The 13,872-nt window shown below is 50.1% G+C and overlaps 1 protein-coding gene across 22 annotated transcripts in view; it reads right to left on the reverse strand.

Annotated features, from left to right (window-relative positions):
- Positions 1 to 13,872, reverse strand: part of LOC110497361 (GRB2-associated-binding protein 1) — a 69,635-nt gene that overhangs the window by 7,353 nt on the left and 48,410 nt on the right. For 17 of the 22 annotated variants that reach the window (XM_036954258.1, XM_036954265.1, XM_036954260.1 and 14 more), the window contains 7 exons: positions 10,948 to 11,076; positions 10,495 to 10,660; positions 6,782 to 6,998; positions 5,728 to 5,811; positions 4,542 to 5,206; positions 3,302 to 3,396; positions 2,733 to 3,078 (listed from right to left, as the gene is read on the reverse strand). In XM_036954258.1, coding sequence (XP_036810153.1) covers positions 2,733 to 3,078; positions 3,302 to 3,396; positions 4,542 to 5,206; positions 5,728 to 5,811; positions 6,782 to 6,998; positions 10,495 to 10,660; positions 10,948 to 11,076 — 1,702 coding nt within the window. The remainder of the gene's footprint in view (positions 1 to 2,732; positions 3,079 to 3,301; positions 3,397 to 4,541; positions 5,207 to 5,727; positions 5,812 to 6,781; positions 6,999 to 10,494; positions 10,661 to 10,947; positions 11,077 to 13,872) is intronic. The other 5 variants (XM_036954264.1, XM_036954259.1, XM_036954266.1 and 2 more) reach the window with 3 other exon arrangements.

A 13,872-nucleotide genomic window follows, 5' to 3' on the forward strand; every position in this document is an offset into this window, starting at 1 on the left:
GAGAGACAACTCACTATTTCCACCCTGCCATTGCTTCGTCCCTATTGGTGTATATAGTGACAGGGCCATCACCATGGCAACAGCAGACGCTAACATTTCCCATCATGCACCTCACTCCACGCAACATGGTTGTGACTAGAGGGAGTACAGCTACGACCGGAAGTGACTTTTCATAGCAGGTTAGGAGAACATTTTCCTAACTTTAACCTATGTCTCCTAACCTGCTGGGTCAATTCTCCTAACCAGCTATGAAAAAGTAACTTCCGGTCGTAGCTGTACTCCCTCTAGTCAGAACCCTGTAACATGGCTGGCCTCAGAGACCTGACAGGACAACAACATGCACCAGTATGAGTGTGGAAGATCATTTTGAGTGCAACAACACATCCACAACAGCAGACAATAAAAGCGCACATTTATCTGTACACCAGCAGACCAACGTTATAACCTTACGTATAACCCTCACTATAGCCAGAAAACACAGCGCACCCCAGATAAAACCAGGGCAGACATTTAGAACAGAGCCATAAGGAAAGTGAATGATGCTACTTGTTGGCATCGACCACAGATGCTTCAGCCTCACAAGACCTCGCCTACAGAACCAAACCAAGCAAGAGAGGCCCAATCCCAAATGGACCCCTGGACCCTATTAAATTGTGGAGATCTGAGAGGAATTGATTAGTTAAAGCAATATGGTCAAACTTCCACCAAGTGCATAGGGTCTAGCGGTCGATTTGATTTGGGATTTGTACCAGAGCCAGCGAGCCAGAGGGAAGGCTCGAGAGATTAACCCTGAAGCCAACAGAACACAACAACCCTACAAGAACACACAGGCTGGACAACAGAGGTCCCAAACTCAGCAGGTGGATAGCAGTGGTGGATAGGTGAGGACAGAGATTGCATTGATGGAAGTTCACGGTGATGGCCCATGGTTATGAAAAACTCAAGTAACTGTATGCCGATCCCTTTGTCGCCGTAATAAGGAGCCCCTGACTACAGTAACATTCCAGTCTAACATGTCCTTGCACCGAACCACTCACATCCAGCACCCCATGATGACACTGGAATGAAAATAACCAAGAGTCAGTGACCTGAAAGTTAAAGCTCTAAGCCGTGAACAGAGAGGGACTGACTTCAGGATTTCTAACATATTCCCCCTTTCTTCTCTGCCATTGACAGTGACTGGTAATGACCTCTGCTTTGAGTCTGCCTCCCCCGTGGGATATTCAAATCCTTCCCGCTCTAGATTGAAATGTCCCCTGGTGGGTCAGGAGGGGGTTGTTGCTCCATCAAAGAGGCCCTTTCAGAGGGGGGGGGCACGACAATGGGGATAGAGGTGACCGCTCTGGGCGCTCCATGGTGATGGTGGCCCAGGCCGGTCACCCCCCCAAAGCCCCGGAGAGGGCCCCCTGAACTCAGGGACAAAGGTCCCTTTGAATGGGGTGAGGGGGAAAGAAAATGAGGAGAGCAGGCTAAGCTAAAAGAGAAGGCTGAGAGGAGGGTGGATGAGGTGAGAGGGAGAGGGAGAGGATAGGCTAGTGGGCTAAGCTAAAAGAGAAGGCTGAGAGAAGGGTGGATGAGGTGAGAGGGAGAGGATAGGCTAGTGGGCTAAGCTAAAAGAGAAGGCTGAGAGGAGGGTGGATGAGGTGAGAGGGAGAGGATAGGCTAGTGGGCTAAGCTAAAAGAGAAGGCTGAGAGGAGGGTGGATGAGGTGAGAGGGAGAGGATAGGCTAGTGGGCTAAGCTAAAAGAGAAGGCTGAGAGGAGGGTGGATGAGGTGAGAGGGAGAGGGAGAGGATAGGCTAGTGGGCTAAGCTAAAAGAGAAGGCTGAGAGAAGGGTGGATGAGGTGAGAGGGAGAGGATAGGCTAGTGGGCTAAACTAAAAGAGAAGGCTGAGAGGAGGGTGGATGAGGTGAGAGGGAGAGGATAGGCTAGTGGGCTAAGCTAAAAGAGAAGGCTGAGAGGAGGGTGGATGAGGTGAGAGGGAGAGGATAGGCTAGTGGGCTAAGCTAAAAGAGAAGGCTGAGAGGAGGGTGGATGAGGTGAGAGGGAGAGGGAGAGGATAGGCTAGTGGGCTAAGCTAAAAGAGAAGGCTGAGAGAAGGGTGGATGAGGTGAGAGGGAGAGGATAGGCTAGTGGGCTAAACTAAAAGAGAAGGCTGAGAGGAAGTAAAAGGGAGAGGATAGGCTAGTGGGCTATCCTAGAAAGAGGTCTAGAACACTGCCTACATTGAGGAGAGGAGCAAAGGGTGAGCCTCAACAAGCTGCACTTCTGTCTGATGCCATACAGGAATTGTATAATGACACATTCTGAAGTGTTGTACTTAAGCAATAAGGCACCTCTGGGGCACCTAAGGGCTGTTCTTAAGCACGACGCAATGCAGAGTGCCTGGATACAGTCCTTAGCCGTGGTATACGGTCTGATATACCACGGCTTTTAGCCAATCAGTATTCAGGGCTCGAACCACCAAGTTTATAATTCAAAATAATGCAATGGTAATCTGCCTTTCATAACCATGAGCCAGCACAGGTAAATGTGCGTGAGTTAGAGTTGAATGCCAGGATGTGGAGAGACGAGCAGTTGTGAAAACGTTGATGCAACAGCAGATAAAGACAAACGTACCAAGATTCTCTCTCATTCAAAGACACACCCCTTTACACCCCCATTCCCATTCCCCTTCACAGACACACCTCTTCACCCCCCAGCCATCCACCCATCCTCCCTGCCCCCCTCACCTTTGCGGTCCGGTTTGAGGTTGCGGTCCACGGGCGGGGGCTGACAATCGCTGATGAGCATGGGCCTGCGGGGTGGGGTATTGGGGCTTGAGCGAAACCCCATGTGGGCCGGTGGGGGAACCTGCTTGCCCAGGGAGAACTCTAAGGTGCCCGGGCCCGGGGTCATGGGGACATAGTTGGGTTCCATGATGGGTTCACAGCCCGACAGGCTGCCGGAGCGGTGGTGGGATGGGGAGTTGGCGCTCATGGGTACGTAGTTCTGGTCAACTTCCTCCATGGACTGGCTGCCCACTGGCATCATGCCTTTGTTTTTCTGGAGGGGAGGGGGGGCAGAGAGGGAGGCAGGCTACATGAGGGCATAGACAAAAAGAACGTACACACACACACACAGACACAAGAAAAGTAGTAAGAGCATACAAGCTTCCCTTATCTTAATCTGCACCGTAGTACACTTCAAAACTCCATAGTCATAATAGTCAAATACTTGGAAGGATCAGTATCAATGTGAGAGGGTCCTTTATGTTGATTGTATTATACTGATTTCAGGAGCATGTCGTGTAAAGACTGACCAAGTAGCTGTTGAAGCTTTCATTGAAGTCAAACGAGCAGCTCTTGTCAGAGGGAAACGTCCTAGGGATATCGTAACAGTCCTGGGAGCCCAAATCTGCAACAAACATGACAGAACATTTAAAACCAGTGTAAACACAACATAACCTACAGTATAATAGTCTAGGTAGGGCTTACAGCATTATGAATCAAAATGGGGTTAAATACTAAATAAAAAGGGAATAGAAATGCACCATTGGAACCACAGTAAGTGTTGAACAAGGAAGTCTGTCATCTCGGCACTAAGGCAGCTGGACTATAGTTGCCGTTCTTACTCTGGTCATCATGTGTAACTTCACACTAATGGATTTCAGACAAACAGGATGATACGACTTGGAAGGTCGCCAGACTCTAAAGCCAAGGCAAGCAAAGCCTACTCTGGTACACAACGGACTAGACAAACGGGGAATCCCGGGACATTTGCAAAATGTCTGTGTGTTAGTTTAACAGACCCGTTTCATGTTAAATGATAGGAACAGACTTGGACCGGATGTAGCTGGGCATAATGTTTTATCTTGAACTTTAACCTCTGATGCTTTTTTTGGTTGTGTAAATGATTGTACTTCAACAAGTAAAATATTATCTACAAATTATTTTTTTTGGGGGGGGGGGGTTATTACCAGAGACCACCACCAGAGGGGGTGATGAGGAGAGGGCCTTAGTGTTGTTTCTCTATTGCTAGTCGAGAAAATGGGTTGGGAGCATCGACTGTACATAGAGGTTGGGACTGAGGCACCAAACTGCTTTCTCCTAAACTCTGAGGTACGTGTTGTCTGTCTGCATGGTAACCGAACACCACTAATACTGCTACACCAGATGTCCTTGGAGGCAAGGCAGCCTTCAGCTGTGAAAAAAGTATTTGTAATTAGCCATTCAAAAACACATCTGTCGCGTCAAGATAATTATCCTGGAGGATTAGACTCTTGCTTTGCGCTGCAGATGATAGTGTTGGCTGACAACAGCACACACCAGCCATGTGTCGTTATGAATATCCTGTCGATGCTAGCTAGCGTATTTAGCTTTTATAATGATGCACACATATATCACTTAGCCTCATGATTAGTGAAAGGATGTGGTACCCTGTCACTTAGCAAAAAGTGAGAGTGAAATGGAATGCTTGTGATCAATTATATATGTTTCTCATCTATTTGACAGGACTAATAAATCAGGAACAATGAATCAAGATCAATCAATGAGCCATACCTTTCCTGAGGCGTGATGAGTCCATGGTGCCGATGGTGTTGCTCCTCAGGGCCTTGTTCCCGGCGCTGGTGGGCACGCAGTAGTTCCCGTCCGTCTCCGACATGGAGCGCGGCACGCAGTACGTGTCCGTGGGCGAGCGCTCCGCGGGGGGCGGCGGGTGCCCCGGGGTCAGGGAGCTGAGGGAAGGCTTGGGGGGCCGGGGCGGAGGCATCCCATCCCCACCCTCAGACCCACCACTCGCTGGACCTCGAGGCACCTGATAGGTACAGTTACTGCCTGGTGTGGGAGGAATATCGTAGCTAACCGACAGGTTCCTCATCTGAGTCTCCATGGAGGGCTTCCGCGAGGGCGTGTTGAAGACATAGAGCTCCGGGGCGTCGCCGTCGACCGGGACGGGGGGCGAGGAGGCGGACTTGGGAAGGAGCACAGTGTCCTGGGAGTAGGAGCGGGGGAGGTGGTAGAGGCTGGAGGAGAGGTCGCCTCCACGGGAAGGCGGAGAGTCATAGATGGAGGAGGCAGAGGAGGGGTGAGGGGGCAGGACAGAGGAGAAGAAGCCGTTGGCGTGCTTAGAGGAGGAGCTAGTGGAGGTTGGCGTGCGGTGGGCGGGGACGTTGTCGTTCAGGTCCGTCTCTGACGAGGTTGACTTGGAACACTCGGCGTGGGCTCTGTGGCGACGGCACAGATATATAAACATCAGAAGGCTGAATGGTGTGTGAACATTTCACACACACTTCAACATAGATTAGTGATATGGGTTACAGCAACAGAACCACCAATAACTCCTATTGAGGTCCACTGGATATGTTGTTGAGCAGATCTTATTAAGTTGTAGGTTCAGTATAATGATCCATGTTTCATCCTGTGGATCGTTTCAAAACATGCAGGGTCAAACACTGCACTGTCCTTTGCCAAAGGTCTATTTACATATTAAGCTATTCTGGATCATTCCTCACTTCCCTGTGAGAACAGCCAGGTGCTGCATTTTGGATTCATGATCACTTCTCAAACACATCAATCTCAGAGATTAAGTGCTGGGTTAGTTTTGTGTGTATTTACAATGTGTGTGTATGTGTGTGTCTACATGTATATGTGCATGTTTATGAACCTGAGTGACTTTGTGCACAAGTGTGTGTGTTTGCATGCATGCGTGTGTCACTCCACACTAGACAGGCTGCTCCAGACTCACAGATTAACCTGGGGAGGCGAAGGAGCCCCTTTGCTCTCACACTCCTCCAGGAGGAGGTACTCCTGGGGGAGAGGAGTCACAGAGCTACACCACCACACACAGAGGAGGAGGAGAACCACATCAACAAGAGAGAAGAGGCACTGAAATATGGACAACATATAGAGACAATACAAGAGACCTCCTAAAGCACACAACCTACTAAAGCACACAAGAGGGCGGGTGAGGAGCGTGCGAGAGGGCGGGTGAGGAGCGCGAGAGAGGGCGGGGGAGGAGCGCGAGAGGGCGGGGGAGGAGCGCGAGAGGGCGGGGGAGGAGCGCGAGAGAGGGCGGGGGAGGAGCGCGAGAGAGGGCGGGGGAGGAGCGCGCGAGAGGGCGGGGGAGGAGCGCGCGAGAGGGCGGGGGAGGAGCGCGCGAGAGGGCGGGGGAGGAGCGCGCGAGAGGGCGGGGGAGGAGCGCGAGAGGGCGGGGGAGGAGCGCAAGAGGGCGGGGGAGGCGCGCGAGAGGGCGGGGGAGGCGCGCGAGAGGGCGGGGGAGGAGCGCGCGAGAGGGCGGGGGAGGAGCGCGCGCGAGGGCGGGGGAGGAGCGCGCGCGAGGGCGGGGGAGGAGCGCGCGAGGGCGGGGGAGGAGCGCGCGAGGGCGGGGGAGGAGCGCGAGAGGGCGGGGGAGGCGCGCGAGAGGGCGGGGGAGGAGCGCGCGAGAGGGCGGGGGAGGAGCGCGCGAGAGGGCGGGGGAGGAGCGCGCGAGAGGGCGGGGGAGGAGCGCGAGAGAGGGCGGGGGAGGAGCGCGAGAGAGGGCGGGGGAGGAGCGCGAGAGAGGGCGGGGGAGGAGCGCGAGAGAGGGCGGGGGAGGAGCGCGAGAGAGGGCGGGGGAGGAGCAGTGCAGGGTGAGGCTAAAGACACCATACTTCATATTTTTTTTTAAACGAGAGTGACAAACCTAAAGTACATTCTAACAGGAGACAGATGGAGATGAGATGTGAGGGAAATATCACAACACCTCTCCACTCTGTACTGATGGCAGCGCTGCCGTGTCACATCATGGACCCCACACCCACCTGTTGGGCTCTGGCTTCTTGCTCTCACAGTTGACCAGCCACAGGTAGTCCTGGGGTTCGTCCAGGCTGGACTCCGAGTCCAGGTGGCGCACGCTGACCGGCTGGTAGGGAGGGGGCACGTTGGTCAGCATGGCCGGAGGACCCCCCAGGCCAGGGTGAGGGGGCGTGTCCACCACAGAGCCACCGCTGGCCGCCTGGTGGGCAGCCTTTGCCGCTTCTGTGGGGAAGAAAGAGGGGGGAGGGAGGGGAGACCGTCAGAACATCTGTGCATTGTACACCGGAGTTAGGACAATGATGTTGAGAATGCTGCCATGCACAACAGTTATTTCAGAAACGTACATGCTCTGTTGTGATATTATAGGTGTTTGTATGGTTAGATTTCTGACTTGTTTGTGTACAGAAAGCAGTATAACGTTCTATAAAAGCACTACAGAGTAGTGGGAATTGTATACCGAACACATGACTGAGATACCGCAAGATACATCAGTACAAAACAGGTGATGAGTCAGACTTGAAGGACACATTGTACGTACACAGGCATGCATAAGCACTCTCTCTCACACACACACACGTATGTGAACCACGCAAACACCGACTTTCACTAGACTGATGGAATCTACTGAGGAAAATATAACAAACCCAAATGCTTCCTTTCTTCCTACAGCTGTTGTATCTGCCAATGTTATTCACACCATTAATACTCAGCTGTATTTTTATCCAAATCTATGTTGCCTTTTGAATCCCAACCAAGGCCAGACAGCATTTCCTCAAGGTCTGTGTGGAGACGACTGTGCTTGGTTGGGCTCTATTCATAACGTATTCTCTGCCTTGTCCTTCTCCATGTAGGTCTGTGTGGAGACGACTGTGCTTGGTTGGGCTCTATTCATAACGTATTCTCTGCCTTGTCCTTCTCCATGTAGGTCTGTGTGGAGACGACTGTGCTTGGTTGGGCTCTATTCATAACGAATTCTCTGCCTTGTCCTTCTCCATGTAGGTCTGTGTGGAGACGACTGTGCTTGGTTGGGCTCTATTCATAACGTATTCTCTGCCTTGTCTTTCTCCATGTAGGTCTGTGTGGAGACGACTGTGCTTGGTTGGGCTCTATTCATAACGTATTCTCTGCCTTGTCCTTCTCCATGTAGGTCTGTGTGGAGACGACTGTGCTTGGTTGGGCTCTATTCATAACGTATTCTCTGCCTTGTCTTTCTCCATGTAGGTCTGTGTGGAGACGACTGTGCTTGCTTGGGCTCTATTCATAACGTATTCTCTGCCTTGTCTTTCTCCATGTAGGTCTGTGTGGAGACGACTGTGCTTGGTTGGGCTCTATTCATAACGTATTGTCTGCCTTGTCCTTCTCCATGTAGGTCTGTGTGGAGACGACTGTGCTTGGTTGGGCTCTATTCATAACGTATTCTCTGCCTTGTCTTTCTCCATGTAGGTCTGTGTGGAGACGACTGTGCTTGGTTGGGCTCTATTCATAACGTATTCTCTGCCTGCATTACTCCCCACCTACACTTCTCAGTGTACGCACACGTACACCGTCTTTGAGTGGCTCCCTAAGTGCTCAAGCTCAAGGATGCGCACCCTGAGATGACAGCTGCTCTCTGAATCTTTACTCTCTCCCTCTCGTCCCATCCCGCTCTTCCTCTCCTCCACTGTTTTCTCTTGTACACCCTCTCCCTCAATCGCACCCCAATCAGTCACTATTCTCTTGCTTTATCCTGTGCATTCTCCTTCTCTCCCTCAATCACTCCCTATACATTGCATCCCTTCATCTCTTCTCCCCATTCCCCTCTTCAGTTCTCTCCCTCCCTCTCTCCCCTCCTACTTTCACTACTATACTGCTTTATACACTATCACTCACACCCTCCATCCCCTTGTTTGTCTGTCTTATGTGCTGATTCACCCAGGCAGCAGGAAAATCCCTTTCCTCCTTAATCTCCCCCTCCCACACTGCTGGGCTACAGCCCTGCTGCTCCAGCCCCCTCCACTCGCTGACATTTCCGCAGGCACGGTGCACCCTCGCCTGGGCGCGGGAGTGGGCTGAACTGTCCCCTCTTTGTTTGGGCTGTATGATCAGCGAGCGAGACACAGAGAGCAGTAGCCAAGGCAATATGAGAGCCACACCGCTCCACCACAGAAGTCTGCATGGGTATTAAGACAAACTTGCTGCTTGAAACCATAATAAACTCAACATTCCAAAATGGCCCCATAGATAAGTGATACGTTGTGGTTGAAGTTACACTAGAGCAGGGAGGGTAGGATACAGCCACAACACCGAGGAAGGAGTGAAGGCTGACCTTGTTGGATACATGGTCTCCCCGTTGTCATAGATGTAGTGGGTACTGCTGATATCATAGTCCAGGACATTTCTCCTCGACTAGAGCCTCTAACATTCTGATTAAACCCACATGCATTACAATAGTGAGTTTAGATTATAGGGTCCATTTCTGCAACTCAACCACGGCCTAAAATTAACACGCATCAGCTGCAAAATGCAGGTCGATTTTGGCATTGGTTTTGTTTCCTAGCTGGTAAATGAATCGCACAAAGTCAAAGAACTACGAATCATATATAGCCTATACCACCTCTGCTGCAACACTGCCTGGGCTGGAGGCTGTGCGCACCTGAAGAGTGAAAGATTCATTTTTAGAAGCGCTACGCACAGGCATAAACAGTCTAATTTACAGAAAAATGTCAGTCTACTGATGTGAGACTTCGTCCTTGTGTTTTTTGGCCATTTACATTGTTTTGTTCACAAGCTAGGTTGTTTTTCTATGTTTGGGTTTCAACAGCTAGAGAGGACAAGACACTCTTACTAGTCAGACTCAATCTCACAGGCACAAACATGAAGACTGGATTCGCGTTACCACGGTAACCCCCGTTCTTAAAGGGACAGGTGAACATCTGTCTCATCTGTGATATTTTTGTTAAAAAAGTAATTCAATTTACCACATTACTTCTTACTAGTAATAAATGTATTGTTTTAGAAACATTACAAAGCATGCTCATCCGTTTTGAGTGGCTGGTAGATTTTTCCATATAAAAAAATAGAGGTAATTTTAGGCCCTGAACTCGACAGTACCTCCCATGTCAGCTGAGAGGGAAGTTCAGGTCCGGAGGCACCTGTATGTGGCCCCACTGATGACGGTGGGAATGGACGTAGAAAGAGGAACTCTAAATAAACCACAATTCTGGTTTGGTGGGCCCCACTCACTCGCTTTTCCCTGAGTAAGCGCGCGTGTGCAAACGAAGTAACAAATGTGAGAGAACAAATGAGAGGGAGAACATAGGACTGACAGAAAGACCGCGAGAGAAAACAAATGAGAGCAAATGAGAAAGGGGGAACAATAAAGGTAGAGAAGGAGAGAAAGTGGCAGTGGGGCTCAGCTTAGGGAGGGGGGGGGGCACACAATGCTTTGATTATACAGTACAGGGAAACATGTGGTAACGTGAACCCACCTGAAGACACGGCTCATTAGGCCTCATTAAGCCTGTGCTGGAAACAAAGGCTGCTTGGCACACAGTGTCCAAACCTACACTACACCAGGATATGATCATTATGTGTGAATAATACGTGTGGGGAAAGACTACCGTTTCCTCATGCATATCACTGTTATGTTGCATTTCTGCCTTTCTCTCACTGTATAGACACATCTCAGAGTTCCTCTCGTGTGTGCGTGCCTGCGCAGGGATGTGTGTAGCATCATTACCGTCGTCCGTGGGGTTGAAGCCGCAGATGTCACAGATGTAGCGGACCCACTTGTTCATGTCGTCCTCCGTGTCGGCCACCAGGTAGAAGACGCGGTCGATGGTCTTGATGTCGAAGATGAAGCTGTGCTCCAGGTCCTTCTTGTTGAACGTGAGCCCTGCGTCCACCTGTGGGGGGCATGTAGCTGTAGCATTACCAACCACATAACAGTAGGGCTTAGCATTAGCACATAGCATAACAAACAATAGGGGTAACAATATCGTTGTAGCCACAGTAGCAATAAGCCACTGTCAATGTCATAACTGTTATAACTGCCTTTTAGCAGTATTAGCTAGTGGTACTGTAGCATTTCTAGGACCATTAGTTTTCCCTGATCACATGACCTGACAAAGAAACGCTTAAAACGATTAACAACTCCGGGCCCTAATCAGCCATAACATAAGTAGTGTTTCACCTGTTCACACAGGTTGAGGTCGATCACGCGGATGGGCTTCTTGGCGTGATCATTCTTGTAGTACTCCAGCACGTCTGGGTCGCCCGAGAGACGGCCGCTGCGGAGAACAAACCACCGCTTCTTCCATGCCTGCAGAGAGACGGGAGACATTTTAATGTTGATGATCTGTTCACATATCATCCCTTACTTAAAAATTCCACAGTACACCCCTAAAACCTCCCACACTACCTCTTGAAAAGCTTAACAAACCCCTGAAGACTTCACAACCACCCACATTTTTCGGCATGGCCTTGTCCTAGAGTGGCTCAGGGGACTAGAGAAAAGCGAGAGAGAGAAAGAGAGACAGAGAGAGACGGGCCGAGAGAGAAAGGTCACTGTTCGCTCATACGGCTCCATTCCTGGCTGACCAAAGGCTGGACAGGGGCTTTGTTTTTCCACCCTGGCCTCTCTGTGTGCTTCTTTCTAACTCTCCCTCTAGCTATCCCTCCCTCTCTATCGCTCTTTCCTCTGGTCCTGTAAGCCACACAAGGACAGGCCTGTGTTCAAAATTCACCCACTCTCCCCCTCTTCTTATATCCCAATCCATCCCTCTACAACCTCTCCATCTCTCTCCTCTGAGCCCCACTAGGACAGACATGCCAGAACTGTGTGTCTGGAACACCCAGAGCCAACAGTCACCACAGACAGACAGTTTGGTCTGGTTAGGTCTAGTAGCCCGACTGCGGAAGAGCACAACCAACCACTCTAAAAAGGGCCATAGGCAATTAGGATTTTACAATAGGATTTGTCTATGAGACACAGGTTCCGTCTGAAATGGCACCTTATTCCCTATATAGTGCCAAACTTTTAACCAGGGCCTATAGGGAATAGGGTTCCATTTGGTACACAACCACAGAGCTTCCAAGGCAGATAGGGTGTAAACACAGGGCACAAGACCCAGACAATCTAAATAGAAACCCATTCTATTTCTATGGCAGACTTAAGACTGTGGGATGGATAGGGTTGACAATGTGGAGTGGTTTAGTTTTAGTTGCACAAAGGCACTAAGAATAAACCCCGGGTGTCAGTGACCGTCAGGCACTACCATCTGAAAGTCAGGCAGAGGAGGGAACGAGACAGAACCAAGTGAGATGCCTAAACAGGAGTCTGCTCACTAATGCTTTTATTTTTACAAATGAGGCCCGGCCCATCTAGATGTCTTTTCACCTAAACTGTGTAGCTTAAACTTATAAAGGTGGTTAACTTGTTCAATGAAACCTGCTCCCTGAACTAGGAGAAGCTAAAAAGCACATGAAAACAAACTGTGGCTAATTGCTATGAGCCACCAACTCTGATTCGCTGAGTCACTTATGCTAAGCTTGAGTTTTTTGGAAGGATTCATTCCCGGATTGCAGCTTTAATTGTGCTTAATCACTCCGCTTCAGGTTGAGCAATATCGTGGAGCAAAATAGACTCTGCCTATCAATGGACACTTGATAGAGCTATTGAATATTGAACAGTGAAATTGGATACAAAAGATGACATAACAGAAAACAAATGCTATTCATGGAATTTCAAACAAGGAGGGGAAACCACACCAGTAGAAAAACAACTCCCCTTGGAGATCAGAGCCCTGGCCTCACCCGAGCACAGCCAGCAACGGCCTGTGAGGAATGCAAACTAAAAGCTTTGTTGTTGTTTTTTCGGGTTAAGATTTTAACCGGATTAACAATGCTGTGTGGTTTTTTTCACCCTCCCTTCAATTGTTTTTCCATCCACAGAGTTCCCTTTGTTAGCGGGCCAAGCTCCGGGTAGGGACGAACAGCCAGGAGGAGAGGAGAGAGAACTCCGGGTGGGAAGAGCATCGTCCTGCTGTCCTACTCTGTCAACAGGAGAGTCGACCCTGGAGAAATAAACAGGCCGGCTGAAGGAGGAACTTTACATGGGCGAGCGGGCACGCGCACACACACACGTATGCAGCCTTGCACGGCAGAAACGCAAACAGAGAAATGCACGTTCACACACACACTTCAAAATTCTAATAGACCTACATTCATGGCACAACCCTGCAAAAAACCCTAACACTCCTTACAGTCATGAAGTAAACATGCCGGCGCAGGGTTCAAGAGGTCTGCTTGACCCCGCCCCGCTCCCACACAGTATGCTCCACCCTAAAATATCAACATTTAATAATCACTGTTTATTCAACCATAAAACATGAACAACCAAAAACAGCCTCTAGATAACAATACACAGAGCAATAAACTCTGTCTGTGTACAACTGGTCCTGTCCAGCATGAACAGCAACCTAACCCAAGCAGCACACATTAGCATGTTGTTGTTGCGCTGCTCTGTTGCGTTCAGACAAAAGGAGGGCGACCCCTCTCTCTGGTACATGACAAAGCACTCTGGGCTCAGGTTACCCTGTGGGGACACAGACAGGGCCATGGGGTGAGGTTACACTGGGGGGAGAGAAAGAGCGAGAGGTTAGGCCAGGCCTGGGTCGTGTTCATTTTTGCTAAGCGTTTCTTATTGGACAAGCTCAGGTAGTTCCTTCCCGTTTCAGTGCTTTTTCTACCGTTTGGTGCCTAATGAAAACAACCCTGGTTTAAACAGACATGGGGACATTTGACAGATGCTCTTATCCAGAGCAACTTACAGGAGCAATTATGGTTAAGTGCCTTGCTCAAAGGCAGGTCGACAGATTTTTCACCTAGTTGGCTTGGGGATTCGAACCAGAGACCTTTCAGTTACGAGCCCAACGCTCTTAGCCACTAGGCTACCTGCCACTCTGCTGCTGTCCATAGTAACGGCTAGTCTGACTAGTTTCAATGGTGCTGGTTAAGAGCTTGTTGAAGAAGCGTTGTTTGAGTGGTGCTTCATTGCAGCTTCAATACGGAGTGAGTTTTGCAAGCCTACTTGATGGGTGCTTTTCCCATATTAGCA

The sequence above is a fragment of the Oncorhynchus mykiss genome, chromosome 19, assembly GCF_013265735.2.
Source record: "Oncorhynchus mykiss isolate Arlee chromosome 19, USDA_OmykA_1.1, whole genome shotgun sequence".
Lineage (NCBI taxonomy): Eukaryota > Metazoa > Chordata > Actinopteri > Salmoniformes > Salmonidae > Oncorhynchus > Oncorhynchus mykiss.